Below are 27886 nucleotides of genomic sequence, written 5' to 3' on the forward strand. Positions count from 1 at the left end.
ACAGTTGTGGATACGATCGAGACTTACAATCAGAAGTTCTTTTCAGCGTACCTCTAGATTACTCCCTTCAAGGAAATTTCAGAAAAGACAAAGATGCTGAAGTACCAGGCTGGTCTGCATCCAAGCATTCGCACCCAAGTGAGCATTGAATGCAAGACAAAGCTGCAAGATCTGATGCACTCAGTCCTAGTGGTTGAGGAAACGAAGAAAGATTTGCTATGGAGGATGGCTACCTCAAAAGCCAAAGATGGAGATACCTTCAAAAGGAGCATGGCCCCGGCAGTTCAGGGACAAAGACAACTCCAATTTCAGAAGCCGAGGGGTCCTCAATGGACCTACAAAGGGAAGTCAAAATTTTCACCAGAGCAAATAGAAGCCTTCCGAAAGGAGGGAAAGTGTTTCCATTGTGGAAAAGAAGGGCTTTGGCTGCCCTGTGCCCCGAAAAGCCTTTGGGTTTGGGGGAGCAGAAAATCCCAAAAGAACCGTCAGCATTTGGCGGGAGGAGTCCCTGATATGTTGGGAAGGGCCGTTCAGAAGCTCTAGAGCTCTACCTCTCATGGGGGAGAGTAAGAGTCTAGAATGCTTTAATGTTATTCGATCCAAGAGCTGCAATTAATTTCATTTCAGAAGACCTAGCTTTGAGCTAGGAATCAAGACTGAAGAGTTGGGACCAGCTCTAGATGCAGAACATGTTTTTGAAGGAAAACCAGTCAAAGTTACTCTGTTGATTGGAAAACTCGCACTTGATATTCATGACTATGTGGACCATGAGGAGTTCTATGTTTCACCCCTCAATTATGATGATGTCATTGTGGGTATGCCATGGTTTCACAGAAAGGAAGTAAATTTGGACACCAAGGCAAGAACTATTAGTTTCATGCACAAAAACAAGGAGCATAAAATTTTGGCCAAAGGAAGAGGCGAGACAATCCCAGTTGTATCTATTGTTTCTATTGCTAAGTCAATAAAATCAGCTATTTCTGCGAAGTTTCTTTTTGTACGAGAGAGAGAGAGAGAGAGAGAGAGAGAGGGTGAATCCCAAGTGGAAGTGAATCCTGTCGAGAAAGAAAAATTTCAGTTTCTTGATTCTTTCAAAGATTGGAGCTTCCTCCTGAGCAGCAAGAAGATCATGTCATAGAGCTCCTTCCAAGAAGTGAGCATCCGAATCGGCCACCTTATCGCATGAGTGGAGCACAGGATGAAGATACATGATCTACTTTCTAAGGGATTCATCAGGCCCAGTACCTTACCCTTGTGTTCACTCGTGCTCCTAGTTCAAAAGAAAGATGGCTCTTGTCATATGTGTGTGGATTATAGAGCTCTCTACAAAATGACAGTCAAGAATAGGTTTCTGATCCCTCGCATAAGTGATATCTTGGATAGATTAAAAGGGGCCATGGTCTCTAGTCGCATTGCCTTGAAAAGTGGGTAAACATCAGATAAGGATCCATCATCAGAATATTCATAAGACAGCTTTTGGTCCACTTTCGGATTGTACGAGTTCTTGGTGATGCCCTTCGGGTTAACCAATGGACAAGATTTCCAGACCATACACGCATTTCACAGGTACTTTCTTTGATGACATCTTGGTCTTTTCAAAGACAGAAGAAGAGCTTTTCTTTTATGAGATTCACTACCTCAGGCACATAAAGCACAAGAATGGCCCGAGCTTACTTGGTACATGAATTACATAGCTTGCTTGGTCTTTGCTCCTATTACAGACGCTTCATCAGACATTTGCTGATATAGCAGCCCCTTTATATGATTTGACCAAGCAATCTATAGTCTTCAGATGGGGAGAACGGCAAAGAACAGCTTTCACTACTCTTAAAGAGAAGTTAACAACCGAGCCAATTTTAGTTGTTCTAGATCTACACAAGTGTGGAAAAAAAAGAGATGCTAGCAGTCATTCATGCTTTAACCATCTGGAAGCATTATCTTCTTGGAGCTGACTTTATAGTCAAGACTGACCATCAGAGCCTCAGGTATTTCTTGACCTAGACAAAGATCTCCGAAGTGGGAAAATTCCTAGTCCATGTTTCATTTCCAGATTGTTTATACTCCAGGAACCTTGAACAAGGTAGCAGATGTGTTATCTAGACCTTGAGGCCATGAAACAAATATATCTTCAATATCTAGATTTCGGAGAAATTATAAGGAATATTCAGTAGGGGCAATCATGCCCCTCCTTATGCAGGACATTGAGATATTTTTACTACACAAGCCATTGAAAGATATTTCTTTTGGCCAGGGATGTGGATGTTAGAATTATAGATATAATTCAGCAGTGACCAATGTAATATAATAAGCTAGTTAGGGGCACTTTTCCCTCTTTAAGAGGTTTTTCCCCCTAACCGCAGTTAGTTCACTAACTATGGTTAGTGACTACTAAGGTTTTGTCACTAGGACAAAACCTTATCTTTCTTTCATTGTGTTGTACTCTCACACTCTTCTATTGCAACTAAGCTTTCAGCTTCCAAGCTTCCCGCTCTCACTCTCTCTTGCTCTCTCTCACTCACCCTCTTCTCACATTTGGTATCAGAGCAGGTTCAAGAGCTTCGGGCTCCCTGCTCCCTTGAGTTCCAGCCCTTTGCCTCCAGCTATAGCCTGCATCAACTCGTCCGTACAGTCCGTACGACTGTACGGAATTCCGACGTACAGTGTCATACAGCCTCCGTACAGCTCCCGTAAAGCCTCTGTACAGTTCCTGTGGAGCGCCGTACAGCTTACGTACAGCGCTGTACAGATCAGCCCGTACAAATTCGCATTACAGCGCTGTCACTTCCGTACCTGCGCGTACACTTGTCGTCGTGCCTGCTCGTCGTACCAGCTGTACCATCCGTACAGTGCTGTACCAACTGTACGGCACTTCTGTATTGTTTTCAGTACAGTAATTCCGTACTCAATCTGCTTCCGTACAGCAGGTAGCTCCTTGGTTTCGTACAAGAGAACTAGCAGGTGATCTTTGGCAGGAAAATTTTACAGACAGCCATTGTTTGGCTCAGTATTCTGGGAGTACATTTGGGGCATTTTGTATCTTGCAGACATTGCAATCATTGTGTAGTTTCGGAGCTACATCTGGAGTAAAAATTGCAGATTTTGTCTAAAATTTGGGGCTTTTACAGACAGATCTGCAGATCTAGTTTGAAATTTGGGGCTTTTGTGCAGAAATTGCAGATTTGGGGCTTTTAGTAATCTTGCCCCTTTCTGGTTGCAATTTCAAGTCACAAATTGGGGCTTTTGTGTTGGGAGAGCATTTTTTTGGAGTATTCAGTTCATACTGGCTTTCTTGGAGTGTTTGAAGCACCTTTGGTAGATTTTGGAGAGTTTTTGATGCTTGGATAGATTTCTGACAGTGCAAGTACAGAAATCTAAGTTGCATTTACAGCCCGTGCTTGGCTGTGTTTTTTGGGAGTCGTGCATTTCATTCCTAGTAAGGGAATTCTGCTTTGTATCTGCTTCAATCTTTTTCTCAGATATGGCCCATCAAAATCAGACTGAGTTCCAGTTCGGTGGTCTTTCACAAGAAGACAAGTTGGATGGTCCTAACTACTCCCTCTGGAGTTTCATGGTACGTAATATTCTGATTTCTCGAAATTTATGGGATTATGTCAATGGGGATGAGATCTGACCAGCAGATATTGCACCTGCTACCCCTCCTCAGCAAGGAGGTGGAAGAGGCCGTGCACAGGGTGCAGCTGCAGGACAAGTTGTTGGTGCAGCTACAGTCACTACTCCAGAACAGAAGAGATGGGATTCACAGGATGCCTTAGCTTTGTCATGCATCTCTCTTTCAGTGAAAAGATTTATCATTCCGCATATCCGGTCGTGTAAGACCTCCAGGGCAGCGTGGGATATTTTGGAAAGCATGTATGCAGCTCGGAATGATGCAAGGGTATCTTTCTTGAAAAGAGAGTTGAGCAATACACATATGGAAGAGGGTGACTCCATGTCAGTCCACCTCACAAAGCTACAGGATCTCAGAGAGCAATTGTTAAACATAGATGAAATTATTCCTGATTCAGAGATGATTACAACCACTCTGAATTCTCTTCCTGAGTCTTATCTCAGCTTTCACACTTCGCTGAACTTATCATTGAGGGGGGGTGCAAATCCTCTCACTTTTCATGAGTTGATAGGACTTCTGCTTCAGGAAGAGCAGACCAGGAAAAATTTGGCTTCACGTGTAGGTGAACAAGCCATGCTCTCAAAATTTAAATAAAAAACAAAGGGACAAGCAAAGACATCAGTAAATCAGCCTTCCAGTGGGTCAGGACAGCCTTCACAAAAGGCTAAAAATGATGCAAGTAAGCCCAAGAAGAAGGGTTTTTGTCACTACTGCAAAAAGCCAGGTCATCACATATCAGAAAGCAGGAAAAGGCTTGCAAAAGAAAAGAAAAACAGCTCAGGGATGGCTGTTTTAGATTCAGCTCCTCATGCATCTGACAGTGGGGATGCTGCAGCCAACTTTGTTGGACGGGATTATGCCTTTTTATCTTGCATTTCAGATTCTAGGTTGGCTGTTCCAGATGCTCGGGATAGTACATACTACAGCCTCTTGCAGTGATGATACATATGCATTTTTGACTTGCAGCTATGACTCTTCTACAGATGCATCTGCTTTCAGTGTTAATGAAACACTGAATACATGGTATTTTGACAGCGGTGCATCCAAGCACATCACTTCTAGGAAGTGTCTTTTTACTTCCTTGCATCCACCTCCCGTTGGTAAGAAAGTCACTTGTGCCAACAACTCATCATATTCAGTACGTGGCACAGGAGAGGTTGAGCTCACTGCCATTGATGGCTCAATTTTCAGACTTTCAGATGTCTTATATGTGCCTGGCATAACCAAAAATCTCCTTTCAGTGTCCACTCTTAACAGAGGGGGATTTCAGGTCATCTTTGAGGATGACAAATGTGCTGTCCGAGACAGGGAAGCTGACTATGTCTTAAGGTTATCTGGTACTCTGCTGCGTGGGCTTTTTCAGCTTGATATTTTTGAGAAAAGAGCAGCCCATGCTCTTGCAGTTTCTACCCCTACAGCTGCCATGCAAAATGCAGAATTATGGCATGCCAGATATGGCCACATGCATTACAATAGCTTGATGACACTTTAGAAGTTTTCAATGGTTGATGCATTGCCACCTCTTGAGATACCTCCTCCACATGCCTGTGAAGGGTGCATTTTAGGTAAGATGCATAGATTCCCCTTCAAGAAGGATGGTTCAGTTAAAGCTGTCCGCAAATTGCAGCTTATACACAGTGATGTCTGTGGTCCCATGAGGACTCCATCGTTGGGTGGTCATCTCTACTTCGTTACATTTATTGATGACTACTCCAATTTTACTTGGGTCTATGGGCTGAAAAAGAAATCTGAAGTGTTCACGGTGTTTAAACACTTTTCAGCAATGGTTGAAAATGAAACCAGACTCAAGATACAGATATTGCGCACGGATAGAGGTGGGGAATACCTATCTGCAGAATTTGATGCTTTTCTCAAAGGAAAGGGTATTGTGCATCAGCTCACAGTCAGGCTGACCCCTCAGCAAAATGGCAAAGCTGAGAGGAAAAATAGAACCCTCATGGAGATGGACAGATGTATGCTGAAAAGCAAACACATGCCTCATAAATTCTGGCTAGAGGGTTTGATGTGTGCCAATTACATTTTGAACAGGGCTCCCACTAAGGCTTTAAAAACAAAAACGCCTTATGAGGTATGGAATGATAGGAAGCCTTCAGTGGATCACTTCCGAGTCTTTGGATGCCTTGCTTATGCACATGTGCCAGTTGAATTTAGGCACAAATTGTCAGATAAAGCCATCAAATGCATATTTGTTGGATACAGTGCAGAAAGCAAGGGGTACTGTCTCTACAATCCTGCTACACGCAAAATCATAGTAAGTAGAGATGTGATATTTTCTGAAAATTCAGCTCACACTCAGGCTGATTTTCAAATGCCTTCGTCTTCAGAGGACGTCTTTGAGGGGTTGCTACCCATTGCTTTGGGTTCCCCTGCTGAGTTTTCTGATGCAAATCAGAATTTACAGCAACCTCCAGATGCTTCAGTTCCGCCATAGGATGTCTTGCCCCCTCCACAGGCAGTGGAATAGGTGGTGCAGCAAGAAATTGCAGACATACATGCAGCAAAACCCAAACTGGCTGTTACAGACTCTCAGGGAGAGTAAACTTGATGCTCTGTTATCTGGCAGGACTCGCAGTGCAGCAAGGCACATGGAAGGTGCTAATTTAGTGGAATCAGCATATGCAGGTACTCTCCTTGATGAGGAGGAGCCTGCCACATTTGAAGAGGCAAAGGATAATGTGCATTGGATGAATGCCATGCACGATGAGTTGCAGTCCATTGCAAAAAATCAGACTTGGGATGTTGTGGACTTGCCACAGGGTAAACATGCCATTGGCACACGATGGGTTTTCAAGGTCAAACGGAAGCCAGATGGCTCCATTGACAGATATAAGGCCAGGCTGGTTGCTAAAGGCTATGCTCAGAAAAAGGGCATAGATTATGAGGAGACATTCGCTCCTACATCCCGGATGACCACCATCCGATCAGTAATTGCAATGGCTGCACATTTTGAGTGGAATGTTCATCAGTTGGACATAAAAACAGCCTTCTTAAATGGGGACTTGCTGGAAGAGGTGTATGTCAAACCACCTCCGGGCTTTGAAATTACAGCAAATGCACTTCAAGTATGCAAGCTCAACAAAGCTTTATATGGGCTGAAACAGGCCCCTTGTGCATGGTATGCCAAGATACATGCCTTTTTGACCAGCAAGGGGCTGCACAATAGTCCTACTGAGAGCACCCTCTACATCAAGATGGATGGGGGGGAAATATTAGTCATCCTTCTTTATGTCGATGACTTACTGCTCACAGGGTCCAATGAAGAAAAAATTGCAGATTTCAAAGCTGATTTGCAGACCAACTTTGACATGTCAGATTTGGGGCTGCTTCACTTTTATTTGGGGATCCAGTTCTCTCATGAGAGACGTGGCACTGTTATGTCTCAGTCCAAGTATGTTCAAAAACTCTTGGACAGATTTAACATGCAAGAGTGTAAGCCCATAGCCACTCCTATGGAGCCGGGGCTGAAACTCACAATGCATGATGCAGGAGAATCAGTTGATGTCACACTTTACAGTCAGGCTGTTGGATGCCTCATATATCTCTGCAACACTAGACCTGATATTCAGTTTGCAATATCTCAGGTGAGCAGGTACATGCACAGCCCAAAAACTATGCATTGGCAGGCAGTTAAGCGCATCTTCGGTTATTTGCAGGGCACAAAGTCTTTTGGCTTACTATTTCCCAGGGGGGGTGACTTGCAGATGCATGCCTACAGTGATTCAGATTGGGCTGGTGATTATGACACTAGGCAGTCCACTAGTGGCAATTGTTTCTTTTTGGGTAAATCTTGCATTTCATGGCTGAGCAAGAAACAATCTACAGTGGCTACCTCATCATGTGAAGCTGAGTACATGGCAGCTTTCACAGCAACAGTTGAATGTGTCTGGCTGCGACGTCTATTTGCTGATCTTCATCTGTCTTTGGAGGGTTCCTCTCCAATTCTCACTGATAGTCAGAGTGCCATTGCAGTGGCAAAGAATCCAGTGTTTCATGCTCGCAGGAAACACATCGAGGTTCACTATCACTACGTCAGAGAGAAGTTGCATGCAGGAGAGATCGGTATGATCTTTGTGTCCACACATGACAACGTTGCAGATATTTTCACCAAAGCACTACCACGTGAAAAGTTTGAGGCATTTCGCAGTGCCCTGAACTTATATCCATTTGGTGATTGATCAGCCTTGTACATGACATTGGCACTGCAGGGGGGTGTTAGAATTATAGATATAATTCAGCAGTGACCAATGTAATATAATAAACTAGTTAGGGGCACTTTTCCCTCTTTAAGAGGTTTTTCCCCCTAACCGCAGTTAGTTCACTAATTATGGTTAGTGACTACTAAGGTTTTGTCACCAGGACAAAACCTTATCTTTCTTTCATTGTGTTGTACTCTCACACTCTTCTATTGCAACTAAGCTTTCAGCTTCCAAGCTTCGCGCTCACTCTCTCTTGCTCTCTCTCACAGACCCTCTTCTCACAGCGGAAGCATATAGATAAGTTTGTGACAGAATGTCTCACATGTCAAAAGGTGAAGTATGATCGGCACAAGACCCCCGGACTTCTCATGCCACTGCCTATACCACAGGGATCATGGGAGAGTATTGCTATGGACTTCACCTTTGACCTTCCCAGACCCAGATACGGGAATGATGGGATATGGACCATAATTGAGAGGTTTAGTAATCAGGCCCACTCCATTCCAGTAAGAAAAACCATTAAGGTAGACCACATGGTGAGATTGTTTCTAGCTTAGATCTTCAAGCACCCTGGGATGCCTAAGTCGATTGTCAGCGATCAAGGCCCCAGGATGACTAGTTTGCTTTGGCGAGCATTGTTTCATAACATGGGTACGAAGTTAGATTTCTCATCTTCTTTTCGCCCTCAGACGGACGGACAAAGTGAAAATGCCAATTCGTGGCGGGCTTTACGCACCTGCGTGCTCGAGGCGCTAGCGTTCTGGGCTTTCCATCCGACCCGTCTTGAAACACGGACCAAGGAGTCTAACATGTACGCGAGCCGGTGGGTGGTAAACCCATGGAGGCGCAAGGAACCTGAGAGGTGGGATCCCCCCCGTGGGGTGCACCATCGACCGACCGTGATCTTTTGTGAAAGGTTTGAGTGGGAGCGTACCTGCTGGGACCTGAAAGATGGTGAACTATGCTTGAGCAGGGCGAAGCCAGAGGAAACTCTGGTGGAGGCTCGTAGCGATACTGACGTGCAAATCGTTCGTCAAACTTGGGTATAAGGGCGAAAGACTAATCGAACCATCTAGTAGCTGGTTCCCTCCGAAGTTTCCCTCAGGATAGCTGGAGCTCGTTGCGCAGTTTTATCGGGTAAAGCGAATGATTCAGTAATATGATTCACAGGTCCATAGGAAAAGCCCTATTCAAAGTCATTTATGGAAAGGTGATTTTGCCACTGATCCTTAGAACAAAAGATATTTGCAATCGATCAGTATGTTCGAGACTTGGACACAGCCTTTTCCCAGGTTCGGATAGCAATTGAAAGATCTCAACAGAAGCAAAAGAAGGCTGCAGATAACATAGGAGACATGAATCTCCAAGAAGGAGACTGGGTGCTACTTAAGTTTGAAAAAGCACGTCTAAGAAAGGTGAAAGGGACAGAAAAAGTATACCCAAAGCTATCTCCTAGATATTATGGGCCTTTTCGAGTTACCTAGCCTATAAATGAAGTCGCGTATCGACTAGAATTACGCGAGAGTTGGAAGATTCACAATGCTTTTCATGTGAGTCTTCTCAAGAAGTACCAAGGTTCAAAGCCCACAGAACTAGTACAAGAAGAGCCACAAGAGGTGGAAGAGATGGAGGAGATCCTCCAACCAAAACAGATTGTATATCACAGAAAAGAAAGGGCCTAGAGGCAAGGTCATCCGTAGATACCTTGTCAAGTTTAAGAACTATTCGGCACTTGGCCAAGTGGGTAGATGAGGACTTCTTTTTAGAAAATCCTCAAATTTTGCAGTTGTATCAGGAAGCCTTTTAGTTTAGGGCAACTGATTAGAGGTTGAGGGGATGTTACCGTTTGGTACTTCTCTGAAGAAATAAAGTAGAATATTTATTAGAATTGACTTCAGTTTGAGAACGTTGACTTTGGTTAACTAAGAATAAGTGTCATTGTTTTACTTTTGCTTTGAATTATATGGAGATCTAGATGCAGAGAGGCTCTTGATGGCTCCCAAGTTCACCTTTCTCACACATTGGCTAGTATTTGGATGGTAATTGTACACACTTTGATGGCTTTGAGCATGCAAGGGTCTTCTTGGGCAGCCTTTGCTAGAGGGCTATTTTCCTATGGGAGTGGAGTGGCTCCATGTTTTTCTTGAAGTTCACCATAGGTTTGAGGTGGCATTTTCAGCGTCAACCTTGGTACTTTACTAGCTCTCCTTGATGAGCAGGTTGTTTGGCCACTGAAGGTATTTTGTTTTTCATGCTATGCATGATGTACTTCTGCCATGAGCACTGCTCTTGGGGTTTTTTCATACTTATAAGAGTCTTTTCATTGAAAAAAAAAAGGACGTAAAATGATCTATACATGGCTTCAAAAACTTAGGGTTTCAAAGGAAGAAGTAGTAGTTTAGTATTATCTCGTCTCCATTCAAGCCTTGCTAATCGTAATAAATCTTTGCCTCGTCAGGTTGCGAGTCAAGCTGGAATTTATGGCCTGCCAATGGTGAAAGGATTTACAAATACCAACGAAGAGCGGGAAGTGAAACTAATTACAGGGCTGAATAAAGTGGAGACTAGGTTAACACACATTGATGGTGGTGCTGATCTAAGCATGAATAACACAGGAAGGAAAAAGGCGAAGGTAACTAGTGTGACAAAGAACTGGATGCTTCTTGCAGGAGCCTGGTGCACTCTTATATATATTCAAAGCTACTTTTCAATGAATAAATGACTGCCATTGAGGAGGCCTCTGGATTTGGTTGTTGCGTGTTTAATGAACTTTATATATTCCATTGTTTTGACAGTACTCAACTGAGCATAATGGTTGACTTGGCAAGTTGTGATTGTCTAATCTTAAATCTTAGATAGGCTTAAAATGATATGCTTATCTTTCCAAGAAGTGGGTGTGTGTACAAGCTGTGCCAATTTTAACAATTCTCTACCTTTTGCCAGATCAAAGTTTGTGATCTGTCAAAGGCGCAGAATCTGCAAATACCAACCAAAAATGTGAAGTGAAATGGATTACAAAGCTGGTAATAGATTGACATTGGTGCTGATCTCCCGATGAAATAATTCAGCAAGGAAATAGGCAAAGCTAACTGTGTGACAAAGAAGAGGATGCTTCATGCAGTAGTTCGGTATGCTGTAGTGTCTATTTAGCCAATTTTTAATGCAAGAAGTGTCCATGCATTTGATTAGTCTGTGTCATCGAATTTTGTAGATCCCCCATTTTTTGACACTACCGTACTCAGCATGATAGTTTTGGTGCATTGAGAATGATGCGAGGGTGTACCAACCTCTTGCATGAAGCATCCTCTGCTTTGTCAGCTGCAATTACGTTTGCATTTTTTAACAATTGGCAGATCAGGATCACAGCTAATGCTCGATCTATTGCCACTTTCATAAAGCCATGCCTTTGCTTTCGCTTCTCCTTTTGGTTGGTAAAAGATTGGTTTACCTTTGAAAGGTCACAAACTTTGACCTGACTCTCGATCTGGTGAAGGGGAGATTTCTTAAAATTGGCACAGATAGAACACAGATATTTGATATGAACCAACATTTGGACGCATAAACAATATTTTAAGCCTATTTAAGAAATTAGAACACACAAAATCTGACTGTTTGACACCACTGAACGATTTGGTAAGTTGAAAACTGTTTCTGTTGTCAGCTTCTTCCACCTCCTCTTCCTCGTCGACGAGTGCCAGTTTCAGCACGCCTAGTTTCAACAGCATTTGGGTTGAAGACCTCCAGATCTGGTATGCTGAACTGCATCTATAGTAGGGTCTTTTATAGTATAACAGTGGGGTAGTTGTATATTTGAATGTAATGTGTATGGTTTAATATATTTGAAGCCTCAATACTTTTTATACTCTGACATGTACAGGAAGGTTGCTTGTTCCACCTCTAGCACATTGGCGAAGCCAGACCCTTGCATATGACATGGTAACAAATGAATTTAAAAGAAAATTTTACTTTTAGTTCCCTATAGTACTTTGTTTCAATAGCTGCATAGCTAGCGGGCTATTCTGAGGTTCCTGGTTCTCTAGGTGCTTCAGATGCATTTGTGCCAAATAGGCTTCACTTGGATACCACTGGTTTCATACTCAGTTCTTAGATTTGCGTAAGGATTTACCGCAATTGCCTACCCTCCCTTGAATCACTAGGAAACTGGGTGCCCTTCACACCTATTGTCAAGATATAATTTGTTCTGCATTTTTGTTGTTTTGCATGGTCTGAATTTTGCAAAACCTCTGATGTGATGTAGATGTTTTACATAAATACCTATCTTTGACACATACAAAATCAAAACATCTTCGCCTCTAGGGTGAGTTTGTCTGTTCACATAAGATCCTGCAACACAAACCACTCCATTGGGTTGAAACTTTTGTCGGTGACTATGAACTTTTGCACATTGGTGGACACAGGAGCAGCTGCCATGATGTGACCTGACAGAAGGGAAGATAATGGAACTGCATGAGATGTGCAGCATGAAGTGGCCCATTTAGTGGCAAGACACTCAGTGCAGGGTCCTATACAGATCTTCTCTCATTGGGGCCATCTCGATCGAAAGGAGAGATGCACACTCTAGATTCATATGGGTCTGGATCCGATGCACAGGGAGCCATGATCTATTCATAGCAGTATGCGACTTCCCACCTGAGACATCTCACTTTGCTAGGGATACACTTGAGGAGGGTGATACGTCTCCATATGTTGCTCTCTATCGAGACATTCTCGATCTTTCGAGTCGTGGGAAAGTCCTCTTTGTTGGGACTTCAACGCAAGGACGAGCACATGTCAGGTGCCGCTTTTGGACTTTCGAGATGATTCCATACTGCGGCCAGACATTGACCTTGATGAAGCAGGGATGACACGGGCATTTGCAGACAGACGAGGGCCAATCATGTCATACGGGCATGCACTTTTGGACTTGGGTAGGATACACGACCTCATCATCTATAATGGTCTTGAGCTATGGCCCTCCTTAGGTGGCTTCACTTGTTTCTTACACGGAGGGGGCTCTAGCATAGTTGACTACATCATGGGATCTCTTGCCTTCACATCACACATCATTGACTTCTTTGTTTCACCACTCCCACCTGGGGTAGACCATACTTACCTCCTCTTCTTCAACATCTCCACCCTCCGTCTCACAGCATCACACACACCGCCAACCACATACACCACTTATCATGACATACACTTTGATCACGACTTATCACCGCCTACTCCACACAGCTATACACACTACTCACATACATTGATCACATACCCTAATAGAGGACCATGCCGCCTTGGTTAGCCGCTCACTCCGCGAGGCTGCCCTGTATGCCTTCCCATACACCACACATTCCACTAGACCCCCACCTCTTGGTTCTATGCCTTGCGATAGTTGGTATGATGAAGAGTGTAAGGCTCTTCACCAACAGCTCTGACTCAAGGTCAAATGTAGCCTTTCGAGTGAACTTGACATGATAGGCGAGTATCGCCGTCTAGTATGAGGAGTTAACAGTCTGTTCAGCAGCAACTCTAACGACTTTTGGCGCAAGTTCCTTGAGCAAAAATTACCCTTACCCCTCACTGACACTCAAGTCTGGCACACCTACACATGTAGCTTGTATGACATTCCCAACCAGCCAGCCCGGACTTGTCACACTCCATGAGGCTGCCCTGTATGCCTTCCCGTACACCACACGTTCCATTAGGCCCCCACCTCTTGATTCTGTGCCATGCAATAGTTGGTACGATGAAGAGTGTAAGGCTCTTCTCCGACTCGAGGCCAAATATAGCCTTTTGAGTGAACTTGACACGATATGCGAGTTGTAGGAACAAAGTGGAGATAGGTTGTGAACACAAGTGAGCAAGAGTGCACACACAAGAAAGCTCCAATAGAAATGTTCAAATGAAACAATACAAGTACTTGGTATATAGGCCCAAATCTGTCATGTCAAAGTTGTGACATAAAGCGGACTGCACTGTTGTAATTTGCTGCAAATCACTGCCAGTGAGTATAATGTCATCCACATATAGTACCAACATGACCAACTCTGATTTTTGCTGCAGAACATACAGATTTGGCTCTGTATGAGTGTGTACGAAGCCCTGGGACAGCAAAAACTGATGTATCTTCTGATACCACGGACGAGGTGCTTGCTTCAGCCCATATAGAGCCTTCCTGAGCTTGCATACCTTATGCTCTTGTCCCTTCACCTCAAAACCTTGGGGCTGATGTACATAGACCTCCTCTTTAAGATCTCCATTGAGGAAAGCGGTCTTGGCATCCATCTGGTACACTGACCAACCATAAAACGTGGCAAGAGAGATGACGGAACGAATGGTGGTCATCTTGGCCACTAGAGCAAATGTCTCCTCGTAATCTATCCCCTCCTCTTGTGCATACCCTTTGGCAACCAAACGGGCTTTGTATTTCTCAACTATGCCATCTGAATGGTATTTCACCTTATAAATCCATTTCGTGCCAACCACATTCTTCCCAATGGGCACATCAACCAAGTCCCATGTGGCATTCTTCTCAATGGATTTAATCTCAGCTTCCATAGCTTTTTGCCATGCCGGATTATGCTGAGCATCCTTGAAGCTTTGAGGCTTATTTTCAGCTTCCATCACTGAGGTCATCAAAGCAAAATTGTCCTTTTTTTGATTTTTCTGAGTGCTGGCCCTGGATTTCCCCAAAGTATGCTGATCCTTAGCATCCTGAATGGTCAACCTTGCTCAACGTGGAATAGATTTCTCTGCTGTACCACTCGGAGCTGCATCAACATCTTTAGTGGCCTCATGACGTTGATAATGCCTCCAAACATGAGGCTGTCTATTCTCATTAATTGGCTGCAAATCTGAAACATTTGAGGGAGAGCCATCCTCAACATGTGGCAAGCCATCTGAACTATGAGAAGTAGAAGGGGAAGCATCAGGAGACTCCGTCTGATCATTCTCACACTGGATGATGTCCAAAGAGGTGTCATCGTATGGTGGCAAGTTTGCACTAGCGGGCTGCATGCACTCATTCTCAGCAAAGAGAACATCTCTTCTGATTATTACCTCCCTGGTAGCGGGATTATAAAGCCTAAATCCCCTGCTTTCAGTGCTATACCCCACGAAAATGCATTTGACACTCTTGTCATCACGCTTTGTCCGATGTGCATCTGGAACCAAAGCATATGCCACTGAGCCAAAAATTCTGAAATGACTAACCTTTGGCTTAAAGCCATACAAAGCCTCAAATGGAGTCACATTAACCAAAGCTTTGGTAGGGCATCTGTTCTAAATATAAGTGGCTATCACAACTGCTTCTCCCCAAAAAGCCTTTGAGACTCTCTTGAATTTTAGCATGCATCTCATCATTTCCATGAGAGTACGATTCTTCCTCTCAGAGAGTGGATTTTGCTGTGGTGTGTAGGGGCATGTCAAGTGATGTTTAATCCCATGCTGCTTCAAAAATCCTTGGAATGCATGTGACATGTACTCTCCCCCTCTATCTGAGTTGAGTGTTCCAATTCTAGAATTGGTTTGGTTCTCAGCCATAGCTTTGAACTCTTGAAACCAATAAAACACCTTAGATTTTCCCTTCATGAGAACAAGCCATGTGAACCTGGAGAAGTCATCTATAAAGGTCACAAAGTACCTTGCTCCTCTATGCGTGGGAATAGTCATGGGGCCACATACATCACTGTGCACTATCTGCAACACTCTGGTTGCCTTGACCCAATTCTTGCCTTGTTTAGTGAATGGTTTGACCCAATTCAAACCATTCCAGTCATGGCACTGCCCATGTCTCTATAGACACATATTGGGAGATTCTAGCTAGTATTTCAGCTTTGCACATTTGGAGGGCCAGATGTATGGAGGCGATGGAGAGTTCCCATGTTCACCCTTCCCAGACTATGGTTAGTATATGGACTGATACTATACACACTTTGATGGCCATTTGGGCGAGCATGCAGGGATCTTCGAGAGTAGCTACCGCTAGGAGGGATATATTTTTCAGAGTTTGGAGGGGATCTCCTTTCTTCTTTGATTCTTCTTTGAGGTGACATTTTCAGCCTCCACCTTGTTAGCTCTTTCTGAGCTGGTTTAATTCTTTCATGCATGTCATGATGTACTTCTGTACTTGAGCTTGCTCTTGCGGTTTTCATTCAAACTTAATGAAGTAATCTTTTTTAAAAAGAAAAAAACATGTCTAGTGGTAGAAAGTATTTTGTTTTCTAGTAGGTTTGATTAGTTTAATTATTAGCTCGATTAGTTTAATTAGAATGTATTTTTTTCTCTACATGTACAACCATCTATCACCGAGCTGGTTCAGGTAAGGACACTAGTCCGGTGGTTGAAATTGTTTCATTTTACTTAGTAGCTTGATTAATTTATGTCAATTATATGTGACTATCTTAAACTAAAATTGTTTTGTTTGACTAGTAGGACACTAGTCCGGTGGTTGCAATTGTGACTATCAAGATACCAGTGCAGTGGTTGAAATTGTTTTATTTTACTAGTAGCTTGATTAATTTATGTCAATTATATGTGACTATCCTAAACTAAAATTGTTTTGTTTTACTAGTAGCTTGATTATTTTAATTAAGTATTTTAATTATTAGCTTGATTATATGTAACTGTCCTAAACCCTGTCCTAAACCATCCCGGTGGTTAAAATTGTTTGTTTTCTAGTAAGCTTGATTAGTTTAATTGGACTATGTTTTTGCACATACTATGTTTTGTTTTGTGTTTCTCATAGTAGTGCAAAATCCACATTGTAGTGCAGGAAAAATTCGGAGATGACCAATGTCTAGATGATGATGTTGATGATGACGATGATGCCATTATTGAGGATATGACTATGTACTATTTAGCACTTAGCATTCAGCATGGGTGATGATGCTCGTTTAGTAGCTCCATCCTATTTGCTTGTTATATCAGTTTTCTATCAGTCTTATCGACCCATCGGTCTTCCGAAGACCTCTCTCTCTCTCTCTCTCTCTCTCTCTCTCTCTCTCTCTCTCTCTCTCTCATCCCAGTATCTCGAGGACAGAGGAGTCTCACATGCACCGAGGATCGCTATTGGACAGATGCGGGTTTCATCCCATCAGCTGAGGATTGAGACAGGGAGAGCAGCACGCCTACCCAGAGAGTAGAGGATCTGCATGCTATGCACATTTGGAGTGATTGAGATAGAGGAGCACTTTCTCTGCGCCTGCCCAGCCTACTATGAGGTCCGAGGGCGATACCACTGTCTCTATCAGGATGGGAGTGGCTTCGGCTCACTATCATGATTGATCTACTTCCATGATCAGGTTTGCATTGGGCTCTACCTGCTTGAGATGCGCTGACAGAGGGAGACCTTGCTATGACAGATCAAAGAGCAGCAGGAGGCAACTAAACCACATGATACAAAGGCTCACCAAACACAATGGTGAGTCACATATTTCTATACATTTGAGTCAGCTCTAGGACACAGTGGGGTGGAGGAGGAGGAGCTAGCTGATCTACGGGCAGTCTGGATTATCGATAGAGGGTTGCAGAGGCCACCCGTGACACGGAGAGTGACCAGAGCACACTCGATTGAGGTCTGACCTATCACAACTTTCCTCAGAGGAGATCGCCCGAGTTGAGGGGTCACACTGGACATAGCTCAGCGGGTGTAGAGATGGAGGATACCACGTCCCCCTCCACCACTGCAGCATGAGACAACCCGACAATTGAGACATTTTCACCGCATATAGACGAGTCACCACAGTGCCGGGTTTCGGATTTTGAGTTCTAGCTCTAGTCCTCAGCCTACCTTGGACAGTAGATGATATGTTTTGTACTTGATTTTGCTTGAGCTATTAAGCTTTTTATTTCATCATAGTACATAGTACATAGTACTCAACAAGGGTCTTAGTGTGCCCTTTGCTCCAGCTCTTTGTGGCTTGTATGAGGTTTTTTTCCCTATTGGTGTACTTTGCACTTTGTCCCATAGGCCCACGAGGCCTCCCGCGGAATCTCTCTCTCTCTCTCTCTCTCTCTCTCTCTCCGCTCGCCCGCTCAACCTCCCCCGCTCAGCCTCGCCTCTCCGCCGCTCAGCCTCCCTGTCACTCAGCCTTCCCGCTTGCACTCTCTTCGCGGTGCCGCTTGCCTACTAGCCGCCGCCTGCTAGCCTCTCCACCCGCTAGCCTCTTCATCCGCTAGCACTCTCCGCCTACTAGTCCCTCCACCGTCGCATGCTGTATAGCTCATCGTATAGGGGGGGTTTTTGTCAGCTAACCCAGCCTGAGGCTGAGCTGAGCCCCTAGCTCAGTTTGAGGTCTTATCTCAAATAAAGGGGTCGCTGATTGCGAAGTTTTTTTTTAATATGGAGTTCTCGCAAACAAAGCTTTTCCCATTGACTCCAGCCACCAAGAAGCCATCCTACGCCGACATGGCATCGACGCCTTCCCCCTATGCTCTGACTTATCACAGATTTCAAAGTAAGCTTGATCCACACGAATGGATTTACTTCTTACAGCAAGAATGCAGAGATGCAAAGCTCTGCATTGCTTCTTTGGAGAAGATAGTTTCATAAATGAAGAATGAAGGCAGACAAGAGGTAATACAAGAAGTCCTACAGCAATGCAACACCGTGGCTCCGACACCACAGCTCGAAGTCGAGGTCCAAGAAATGGTCAACACAGCTCAAATCCATGTGACAGGAAATTACAGCAGCAATACACAACAAGGTCGACAAATGTGATCTCTATACTTGAGGTAAGAGAGCAGCAAACCATAGTAAGTAACAAGAAGATTTTACGCATTGGAGGATAGCAAGACAGCTGCCTTAGCTGTTTTGGAATGGAAGAGGAAGAGGAACACATTGATGAGAGCAAGATCATTCAACTCATGAAGGTAGTACCACAAGTTGATTGGGATGAGAATGACATTGGCTTCATCACTCGAAAGGGTAACCAGGCATAGATTTACTTAAAAGAAAAAAGCTCAAGGGTCAAGATCCTTAGACAAACCAACAAGCTGAAAGGTACTAGGATTTGGATATCTGAAGAGCTCACTATGACTCAACTCAAACAATGGGAAAATGAACTCATCAAGGTGAAAGAAGCAAGGAAGGAAGGTAAATGGGCGGTCTACTGAGATGGACAAGCACTCGTAAGAGATTTTAAACCTAAACCCAAAGACTCTCAGTCTTAAACTGATGTTATTTAGATCACTCTTACATAATACATGAATGTAGTTATGTTATGCTATTATAATAATATGGGGCTGAGTTGTACTCCTTCATAGACTCTCAGTCTCTAACTGATGTTGTAGTTTTTTGGGGTGTGTATTTTGTCCTATATTCCCGCGAGATCTTCCGAGGATGTTAATCTCTCTCTCTCTCTCTCTCTCACACACACACACACACACACACACACATACTTGGGCGTTGTCTTCTCAGGCCCAATCTTCACGATGCGCCCGGCCATGCAGGCTAGGATCAGCCGGGGATACGCCGCTCTTGCCAGGCTGGAGCGACAGTGCTACCATTCCCACTTCCAGGACCCGTGGACCAAGTCTCTCCTTTTTTATTCTTTGGTCCGCCGAGCAGGCATGTACGGTAGCCCTTGGTGGGGAGTCGACCTTTCAGACACAGAGTGGGCTCGAGTCGAGCGCCTACAGATACTGATGTTTGCTCGGATGATCCGCAGCAAACCATCAGTACCACACCAGATCATTCTAGCAGAGTTCGGTGCCTCACCCCTACAGCTTGATGCGGCTTTTCAGGCTATTACATATCTCCACAGAGTCAGGGATTTCAGCTCCTCCGCCGACGGTCGCCTCCGCCTACCTTGGGTAGCCCTATCCTCCTCTATGGCCTTATCTGTTGATGGGGACCAGCGATGCTGGTATAGTTGTCTTTCCAGTTGGTTCACCCGTCGACTTATTGCCTCCTTTTCAGTACAGCCTCGACGCTCCACCATCTCCCCTCTCCCTCACTGACCAGGAGGTCAACCGGCTCATTCGAGTGGATCTGCTCCAGCTCCACACCTGGCGGACATGGTTTCTTCACTCCGAGCTTCCTGTGAAGCTTGACTTCTACCGCCGACACTGCCTCTAGATCTCATAGGAGGGCTTCATCACACCTTCGGGTTACACACAGCTTCATCTACCACATGCGCTCCGGATCTCCCTTGGTCAGTTTAGGGTCTCGTCACACCGATTACGGATCGAGAGCGGACGCGCAGAGCATAGTTACCAGCCGAAACGAAAACGGAAGAAACGAAGTTTCCGGGCCCCGCCGAAATGGAAACGGAAGAAACGGCAATATGATACAATTTATGTATAAAAATTTATTTTTTATACATAATATAATTATCAATAGAGTGCGAATCATACATAATACAAATTACAATTATCTATACTTGAAGGCTGAAGCTTCAGGCTTCAGCCTTCAAGCATCAATGCATCATTCATGATTCATGCCTCTATGATTCTAAATTCTTGAATGATGCTTCAATAATCGGAAATCAACATGTATCATGAGTCATGACTAACAAGTTTGGCATTACAAGAATCTGAAATTTAGAAGTTTGAAGTACTTAAAAGTTTAAACTTAGCACACAAGTTGAAACTTGAAACTTGAAACTTGAAAGTATTCAATGTCCAGACTCCATAGATGATCATGATTCATGGTCCACAAATTTCATGATCATGATTCATGACTCATGACTCATGAGTCATGCAAGACTCAAAATAAAAGCACTCATGGATGATATAAAAAAACAGCAGGACTACTGATCATCTGCATCATCCATGGACTCCTCGTCATCGTCATCCTCTGCGTCCTCAGATAAGTTCGAGGCATCTGTGTCACTGTCTGAAGAAGAATCATCAACATCAGGATCAGGACCATCGGGTGCAACTGAAGTACTAGCACCATCTCTAGATGGTTGAGTGTATGATCGTGTGTGGTGTGGTGGTGCTGACAGCTCCTCATACAACATGGTGTATATGTCCAGCTCCTCCCGTGGGATATCTGGTATGACCTCCATCTTCTCCACGTCCACCTTGTCTACATTCACTTGGCGAGGTTCGGGGCAGCCGGCGGTGAACTCAAGGAGACGGAGGTTGCAATGACAAAACACCAACCGCTCCAATTGAGCCGTGCTCAATCTGTTCCTCTTCTTTGTGTGAAAGAGGGCCCAAGTGCTCCAGTTCCTCTCACAAGGACCGGAACTGCAGTCCTGTGAGAGAACACGTATAGCAAGGCGTTTCTGCCATAAGCCAATTAAGCCGAGATAAGTATCAGGAACTTGATAACTTTAAACATATTTGTAGTAGATAAAACTTCAAATTACTTAACGACTAAGCTCCAACTAGTGGCGTTGGAACTTGTCTCTTAGACTCTTACCAAAGTAGGAGTACAGTTGCCATATTTCTCCCACCAGGAGACAGGTTGCAACTGTGTCTCTCGGAGCCTAGCTGTAGGTCGACCAAAGGAGAGGCTGTGATTGCGGAACAATAGAAGTTCATCCTCCAGTCTTCGTTGCATCTCCAAGTCGCCACCCGTCCAATTTTGTAGATACTGTTGCATCCCCTCCTCCAACTCGTCTTCTCATATTGCTCTTGACTACGCCAGAGCGGATGCAATACATGTGCCACCGCATGGATTGGGCGGTGGAACCAATTCCACCGCTTATTCCATATAGCACGGATGGACTCAACCCTAAATCATGCCACAAGAAATTAGAATGCATTATGCATGCAAAATTCATAGACTATAGATAATAGTACATACATAATATATATCTGAAAATTCCAGGCTTCATGATAACAAATTACCATTTAGTAACTGCAATAATTATACATATTACAAAAGTAAAAAGTCTTACTTATCAGGCGATAGGGAGGTGTTTCTGTTGAGGGCCTCTCCAATCTTGTCCATAAACTCATACAAGAGCCCTAATGTGCTTCCCTCCATGTCTGTGATGCGAAGCACCGTGTAGATAGGATTAATCGATTTGATTAATGCCTCCGTCTGATTCCACCAAGACTCATCCATGATCATGCGAAAAAATTTGATAGACTTTGCTTGGCCTCTATCATCCCAATCTCCCCACTCCCGAGACACAACCGTGCGCAACAAGCCCTGGCGCACTCGCACAAGCCTCTCCACCACTATGAACATGTAAGCAAACCTTGTGGTTGGAGGTTTCAATAGCTCAAGGTCACTGTAAGCCCGATAGATGCTGAGGACTTTGGGTCTCTTCGTGACAAACTTCACGATACTGCGGGCTGTGGAGAAGATGGCATCAATCCAAGGTATCTTCCCTAGGTTCTCGATCAAAAGATCAAGGCAATGTGAGGCACAGGGTGTCCACACAATCTTAGGGAACTCATCTTCTAACATGGCACCCATTGACACACAATTGCTGCCATTATCTGTCACCACTTGCACCACATACTCAACACCTATCTCCATAATGGCTGCCCGTAAATGCTCCCAAATATACAGCCCTGTAATCACTGTACCTGCAGTGGAAGCGTCTATGGCTCTCAAGAACATGGTTCCCTTGCAAGAAGACACTAAAATATTGTACACATTCCTCTTGCGTGCATCTGACCATCCATCGCATAAGAGTGTGCATCCATATTTTTTCCAAGTCTCTTTCAAGGGCTTCATTTGGTCTTCCACACATTCCCTCTCTCTTCTTAGCTCTCTTGTCCGCAAGGCCTCATATGTAGGCCCTTCCCATTCATACCCAATGCGGCTTACGGCTCTCATGGCCTTCCTCCATCGTGTAGTCTTCGCCACATGAAAGGGTATTGCACATTGTATGAAGAGCTTTGTGAGCTCACTAGTGGCCTCCTTCACTGCTTGCTTTTGCAAGCGTGCTTGAATGCTAGACCTTTGCAGTGATCCTCTTTTCCCCGCACTAGCATCCACACTAATTGATCCATGTGGCAAGGGTGTTCTTGTGGCACTAGGACCTGCGCTCGATGTAGTTGATGCCCCTCTACTTCTCTTTGCAGAACCCAATGTGCTGGCATCATCCAATGGCTCAGTGTCAGCAGCCTCTTCTTCATCTTGCAGCCCTTGTCCTCCACTTTTTGCAGCCAAGGCTGCCATACGCGCACGCTTCCATTCTGCTAGGCCACCTTTCACTGCAGTAGGCACGAACTCACAAGGTCCTACATCCTTGCAGGGAACACCTGCTAGATGGTCTTTCACCCGTGTGACAGACCCCGTCTTGCTTATGCTGCAATAGTTGCATCTCCACTTCTTGGAGCCACCGCCTCCTTTATAACTATCCAGGAGGGAGACATGGACCCAATAAGCATCTCTCGGCATTGAGGAGGATGGAGAGGTGAGAAGGAGGATGGAGAGGTCACAAGTGACTCGTGAGAAAGGATTGGAGGTAGACTGTAGAAGGAGGATGGAGAGATAGAGGTAAAAGAGGATGGAGAGGATGGAGAGGTAGAAGTGAAGGAGAATGGAGAGGTAGAAGGTAAGATTAAAGAGAGGATGGAGAGAAGAAGGATGGAGGGATGGAGTCAGGAGCGCAGGCTGCCAAGCTGCAGGCTGCAGCTTGCAGGATGGAGAAGATGGAGCAAAGGATGAAGAGGATGGAGAGAGCTCAGAGAAGGATGGAGGTGAGGGCAAGTCCAAGAGCAAAGGATGGGATGGAGAGAGCTTGAAGGATGCTGAAAGGATGCTGGAAGGATGCTGAAAGAATGCGGGAGGCGGCGAAAAACGAAGGCGGGCCGCGGCGAAATTTTGGAAGAAAACCCGTTTTTAGGGTTTCTGGGAAAACAGGAAAAACGAAACGCGGTTTCTTGACGAAATGGCGTTTTCGTTTCGCCGTTTCCGTTTCTTCCCATGAAACGTACGTTTCGTGCAACTATGGCGCAGAGGGTATCCCACGAGAGGACCGCCTTTGCCCACTTTGCGACTTGTAGGAGATCGAGTCGGAGGAGCACTTTGCTTACAGATGTCATATCTATTATGCCATTCGAGGCCGGTACCACTGCCTCTTTCGCGACAGATTCGGCTCCCTCCCACACATGCTGCAATTCCCGGATCAGCGATGCCTAGCCGCTTTCCTACATGAGATGACTCGCCACCGAGATACCTCTCTCCGAGCACGGCGACACGAGCAGCGCACACAGCATGAGGACACCCAACGGCCTATCACTGACTTCTTCCAGTCACAGGATACCTCTTCTCAGTCTAGCCGACGACGTGGATGTGAGCGAGAGCCAGAGCCACGACAGCTGCGCCAGCGGGCAGACTCACACATCCAGGTCCATGACATCTTGTCTCTGCTCTCTGCCCGCCCCACCGGGGTTACCGTTGCCCTCATCCACAAGGCCACCTGCCGCTCCCGACGGCGGAGCTCGACTAGGCCGCGTGATGTGAGAGGCCAATCATCTATCGCAGGGGTTTTTTCCGACCTCCCATTTGACGGCCCCTCTATGATTGGTCTCTGACGATCACCACCTGCACATGTATACTGTATCTCCTCCCTCTGCCCCATTTTTCGGTACCCCCCCCCCTTCTTTTTGTAGCATCTGGAGGTAGACACATATTTTTTGTATCAGGACTAGACACACAGTCCTTCATAACCTCTTTTTTGTTGAAACGGTTGGCATCTAGCTGTAATGGGGGTGACCCAAACTCCGCCCGAATGATCTAGTGAGGAACAGATGGCTTATCACGGATCATCCGTGATAACATGAGAACCTGTAGCCGCTCCACCCTGGCCCACTCTGTATCTGGCAAATCTGGCCCCCAACATGGACTGCCATACATCCTTGCTGGGCGGACCAAGGAGTCAAAAAGCAACCCTTTGGTCCGTGGATCCTAAAAGTGAGAATAGAAGCACTATCTCTCTAGTCTAGCCAATGAAGCATATCCTCTGCTCAAGCGTGCCTGCATCGCGGGTCTCATAGTGAATGTGGGTCCGAAAAAGACGACCCCAAGATAAGTGTATGATGAAACTACCTCAACAGGTGACTCCTCGAATGTGAACTGCTCCTGGCACATGACGGCTCGAGATGTATTGAAGATCATAACCTTGGTTTTGCTCAGGTTGACCTCAAATCATGAGACTCACAAAAGGACTGTAGTGCGTCAAGGTGTCTCTGGAGCCCCTCTGCTGAGGAAGACAAGAGAGCCACGTCATCTGCGTAAAGCAATATCCGGATCAACATGCCCGCAAGAGAGCAACCTATCCCCCCTATGTCTACATCACAGTCTCAAGCTCATCAATGTATAGGCCAAATAAGGTAGGTGATAATGGACACCCTTGTTTGACCCCAATAGTGCTCATGATCTCGTCTGTCCACCCAGATCCTATCCGGACTCTGTCTGAAACTCTCTCATAAAGTGCCATAACAGCCCAAATGATCTCCTAGCCATAACCCAAATCCTGTAGGCGCCATATGAGGTAGGCTCTCGGAATCGTGTCAAATGCCTTGCGGAAGTCCACAAAGCAACAGTAAACCCTCTGCTTCCATGTCCTCATCTCCTCGATGATACATCTAAGCACGAGAATGTGATCCATGGTCCCATGATCACACTGGAATCCGGCCTATCCTGCTGCTCTAAGTCCTCGAACCTCTTCAAATCTGCTGACCTCGGAATTAAGTACTGATGCATAGATCTTGGACATGACATGTCCAATAGTTCTCTAGACTCATGGGATCCCTTGCCTTGTGAATGGGTGAGATAGTGTTAATGGTCCAGATGCGTGGAAACCCCAAACAAACAGCTTCATTAAATAGCTTTGCTAAGATCGGGGCTAGGAGGTTAGTCCCATATGCAATGAACTCAGTGCATAGTCCCTCATGATCCTTCGCTCGGCCATAATGAAGTTTCATTGCGGCATCCTTTATCCCCCCTCTAGTGAAGAGGGTGCAGGATGTGGGACGTGGCATATGTGAGAGGCTAGTGGCTGGTAGGGGATATCATAGAGTGTGTGCATAATCAAACCACACTTGGGTGTCAGTGAGTGGTGAGGGAGACCATCCCTCTAGAAATCTCCGCCAAAAGTCCTTAGAGTTGTTACTAAACAGAATGTTCAGTAGCTCCTCCTCGTTCGGACGAACAAGGTCTAGTTTCTTTCTGCGTACCAGTCGACAGTACTCGTGTAGCGTCTCTGGTTCGCTCGGAAGACTATTTCTGGTTTCGAATCTGAGCTGACGGTGTAAAGCCTTACACTCATCATCGTACTAGCTATTACAGGGTACGCGCCCGAGGGGTGGTGGGCGGGTGGTGTGGGGGAAAGCGTGAAGAGCAGTCTCGTGTAGTGAGCGGGTGACTAGGGCAGCACGATCCTCTAATAGGGGTATGAAGTCAATGTACAGAAGTATATACAGATGGCATTTGGCAGGTTTCGTTCATAAGGCACTCAGACTCCACGAGAGGATACTCCGAGCACGGCGATAGGAGTAGACTTCTTCCTTGGCTGATATATTTTGCATTTGCATTGGTGGGGATGCTCGTTTAGTAGCTCCACCGCCACAGCTCGTTTGTACCAGGTTTTTTCATAGTCTCGCATAGACCCATCGGTCTTCCAAAGACTTTAATAAACTTTCCTTCTTTCTTTCTTTCTCTCTCTCTCCGCCCCTCCGCCTGGTCTAGATACCCTCTCCCACTTACCTTGCCTGCCCTCAAACCTAGCCCCTGCCACTTGCAGCCGGAAGCAATAGCACAACCACCAGTAGCGGGTAGGAGCGCCACCACCAGCACACAGGCAAGAGCGCCGCCACCAATGGTGAATAGCAGCCCTATATCGCTGTTGCTGGTGGTAAAGCTGCTGCTTGTTGTTAGTGAGCATGCCATCAACCACCAGCAGTGCAAGGCCATGCACTTTAGAGGGGCGGGTCTTGTACATGAGTAGCAGTAGGCCCTCAATTGGGGGAGGGACTTTGGATTAGGCTGAAACCTCTTAGCCCATCGCAGGAATTAACTACAGTTAGAGGGTGGTTATCCGATTTGTACAGGCTGATATGGAGACACCCAAGGCGCTCAAGATCAAGGCATTCACCCCCATGAGGCAATTGTTGTAGGTTTTTTTTTTTTTTCATGAAAAAGACTTCTATTAAGTAAGAACAAAAACCCGCGAGAGCAAGCTCAAAGCGGAATACATCATGAAATCATGAGGATAATAAAAAACCCCCTCAGAGTGAGGTGGAAAGAAACCAAGGCTGAGGCTGAAAGTGCCATCTCAACCCTGTAGTAGATTCAGAGAAGAAAGGAGAATCCTTCCATTCCCTGAAGAAAGAAGCCCTCCTAGCTGAGGCTGCACGGGAGTCCCCCTGCATGCCCGTCCATACGGCCATCAGAGTGTGTACGATGTCTGTCCAGATACTAGCCAATGTGTGCGAGGGATGAACCTGAGTACCCTCCATAGCCTCTGTGCATCTGGATCTCCAGATATGCCAGGCTGCTATGCTCGCTATAATCTCCCAAGAAGTATCCACAGAGGCATGTACAGCTGTAAAAGGACGGTGTGTAACCACATCCAACGAGCAGAGCTCAACCCGATGATGTCGAACTGAAATGGCCCGGGAGGAGTCAAGTCCCTCATAGAAAACCTGAGGTCCTGTAAGAGAAAGCCAAGCCACCGAGCCCCAAGTCATAAAGAGTGGGGAATGGGCAAAGTGACTGAAGATCCTGGCTATCCCCATCCAAATCAATCTCGCCTGTCTGCAATCCCATAAGCAATGCTGAATAGACTCCGAAGCAGAAAGGCAACGAGGGCAAGTAGGGTCGGCTCCGAATCTGGACCTCCAAAGGTTCACTGCAATCCCTCCATGAATAGAAAGCCAAAAGAAGATAGTGATCTTTCTGTTCCTGTGGGATTTCCAGAGCCTCCTCCAGAAGTACCTCTCTGCTGATCCGCAGTAATACCAAAAGTCTCCCAATGAGGAACTCTGGAGGGTCTCCAACCTCTACTACTGAGCTGAAATCTCCTGGCATTACTGACCGTGTAACGAAAGAAGGGGATGGTCTTCTCTCGATGCCCCACGTCAATCCACTCCCACTCTCCGGGGTCCCACTGTAAATACCTGATGGGAA

At 45.4% G+C, this 27886-nt stretch overlaps 1 protein-coding gene across 6 annotated transcripts in view; it reads left to right on the forward strand.

Annotated features, from left to right (window-relative positions):
* The window catches only part of LOC147888524 (dentin sialophosphoprotein-like protein), a 100338-nt gene that overhangs the window by 55836 nt on the left and 16616 nt on the right, over positions 1–27886 (forward strand). For all 6 annotated transcript variants that reach the window (XM_087392821.1, XM_087392819.1, XM_087392818.1 and 3 more), the window contains 3 exons: positions 10304–10477; positions 11507–11594; positions 11723–11781. In XM_087392821.1, the coding sequence (XP_087248947.1) occupies positions 10304–10477; positions 11507–11594; positions 11723–11781 (321 nt within the window). The remainder of the gene's footprint in view (positions 1–10303; positions 10478–11506; positions 11595–11722; positions 11782–27886) is intronic.

This window comes from Dipteris shenzhenensis, chromosome 21, assembly GCF_047967505.1.
Source record: "Dipteris shenzhenensis isolate YYH24624 ecotype China chromosome 21, Dip_SZ_1.0, whole genome shotgun sequence".
Classification (NCBI taxonomy): Eukaryota; Viridiplantae; Streptophyta; class Polypodiopsida; order Gleicheniales; family Dipteridaceae; genus Dipteris; species Dipteris shenzhenensis.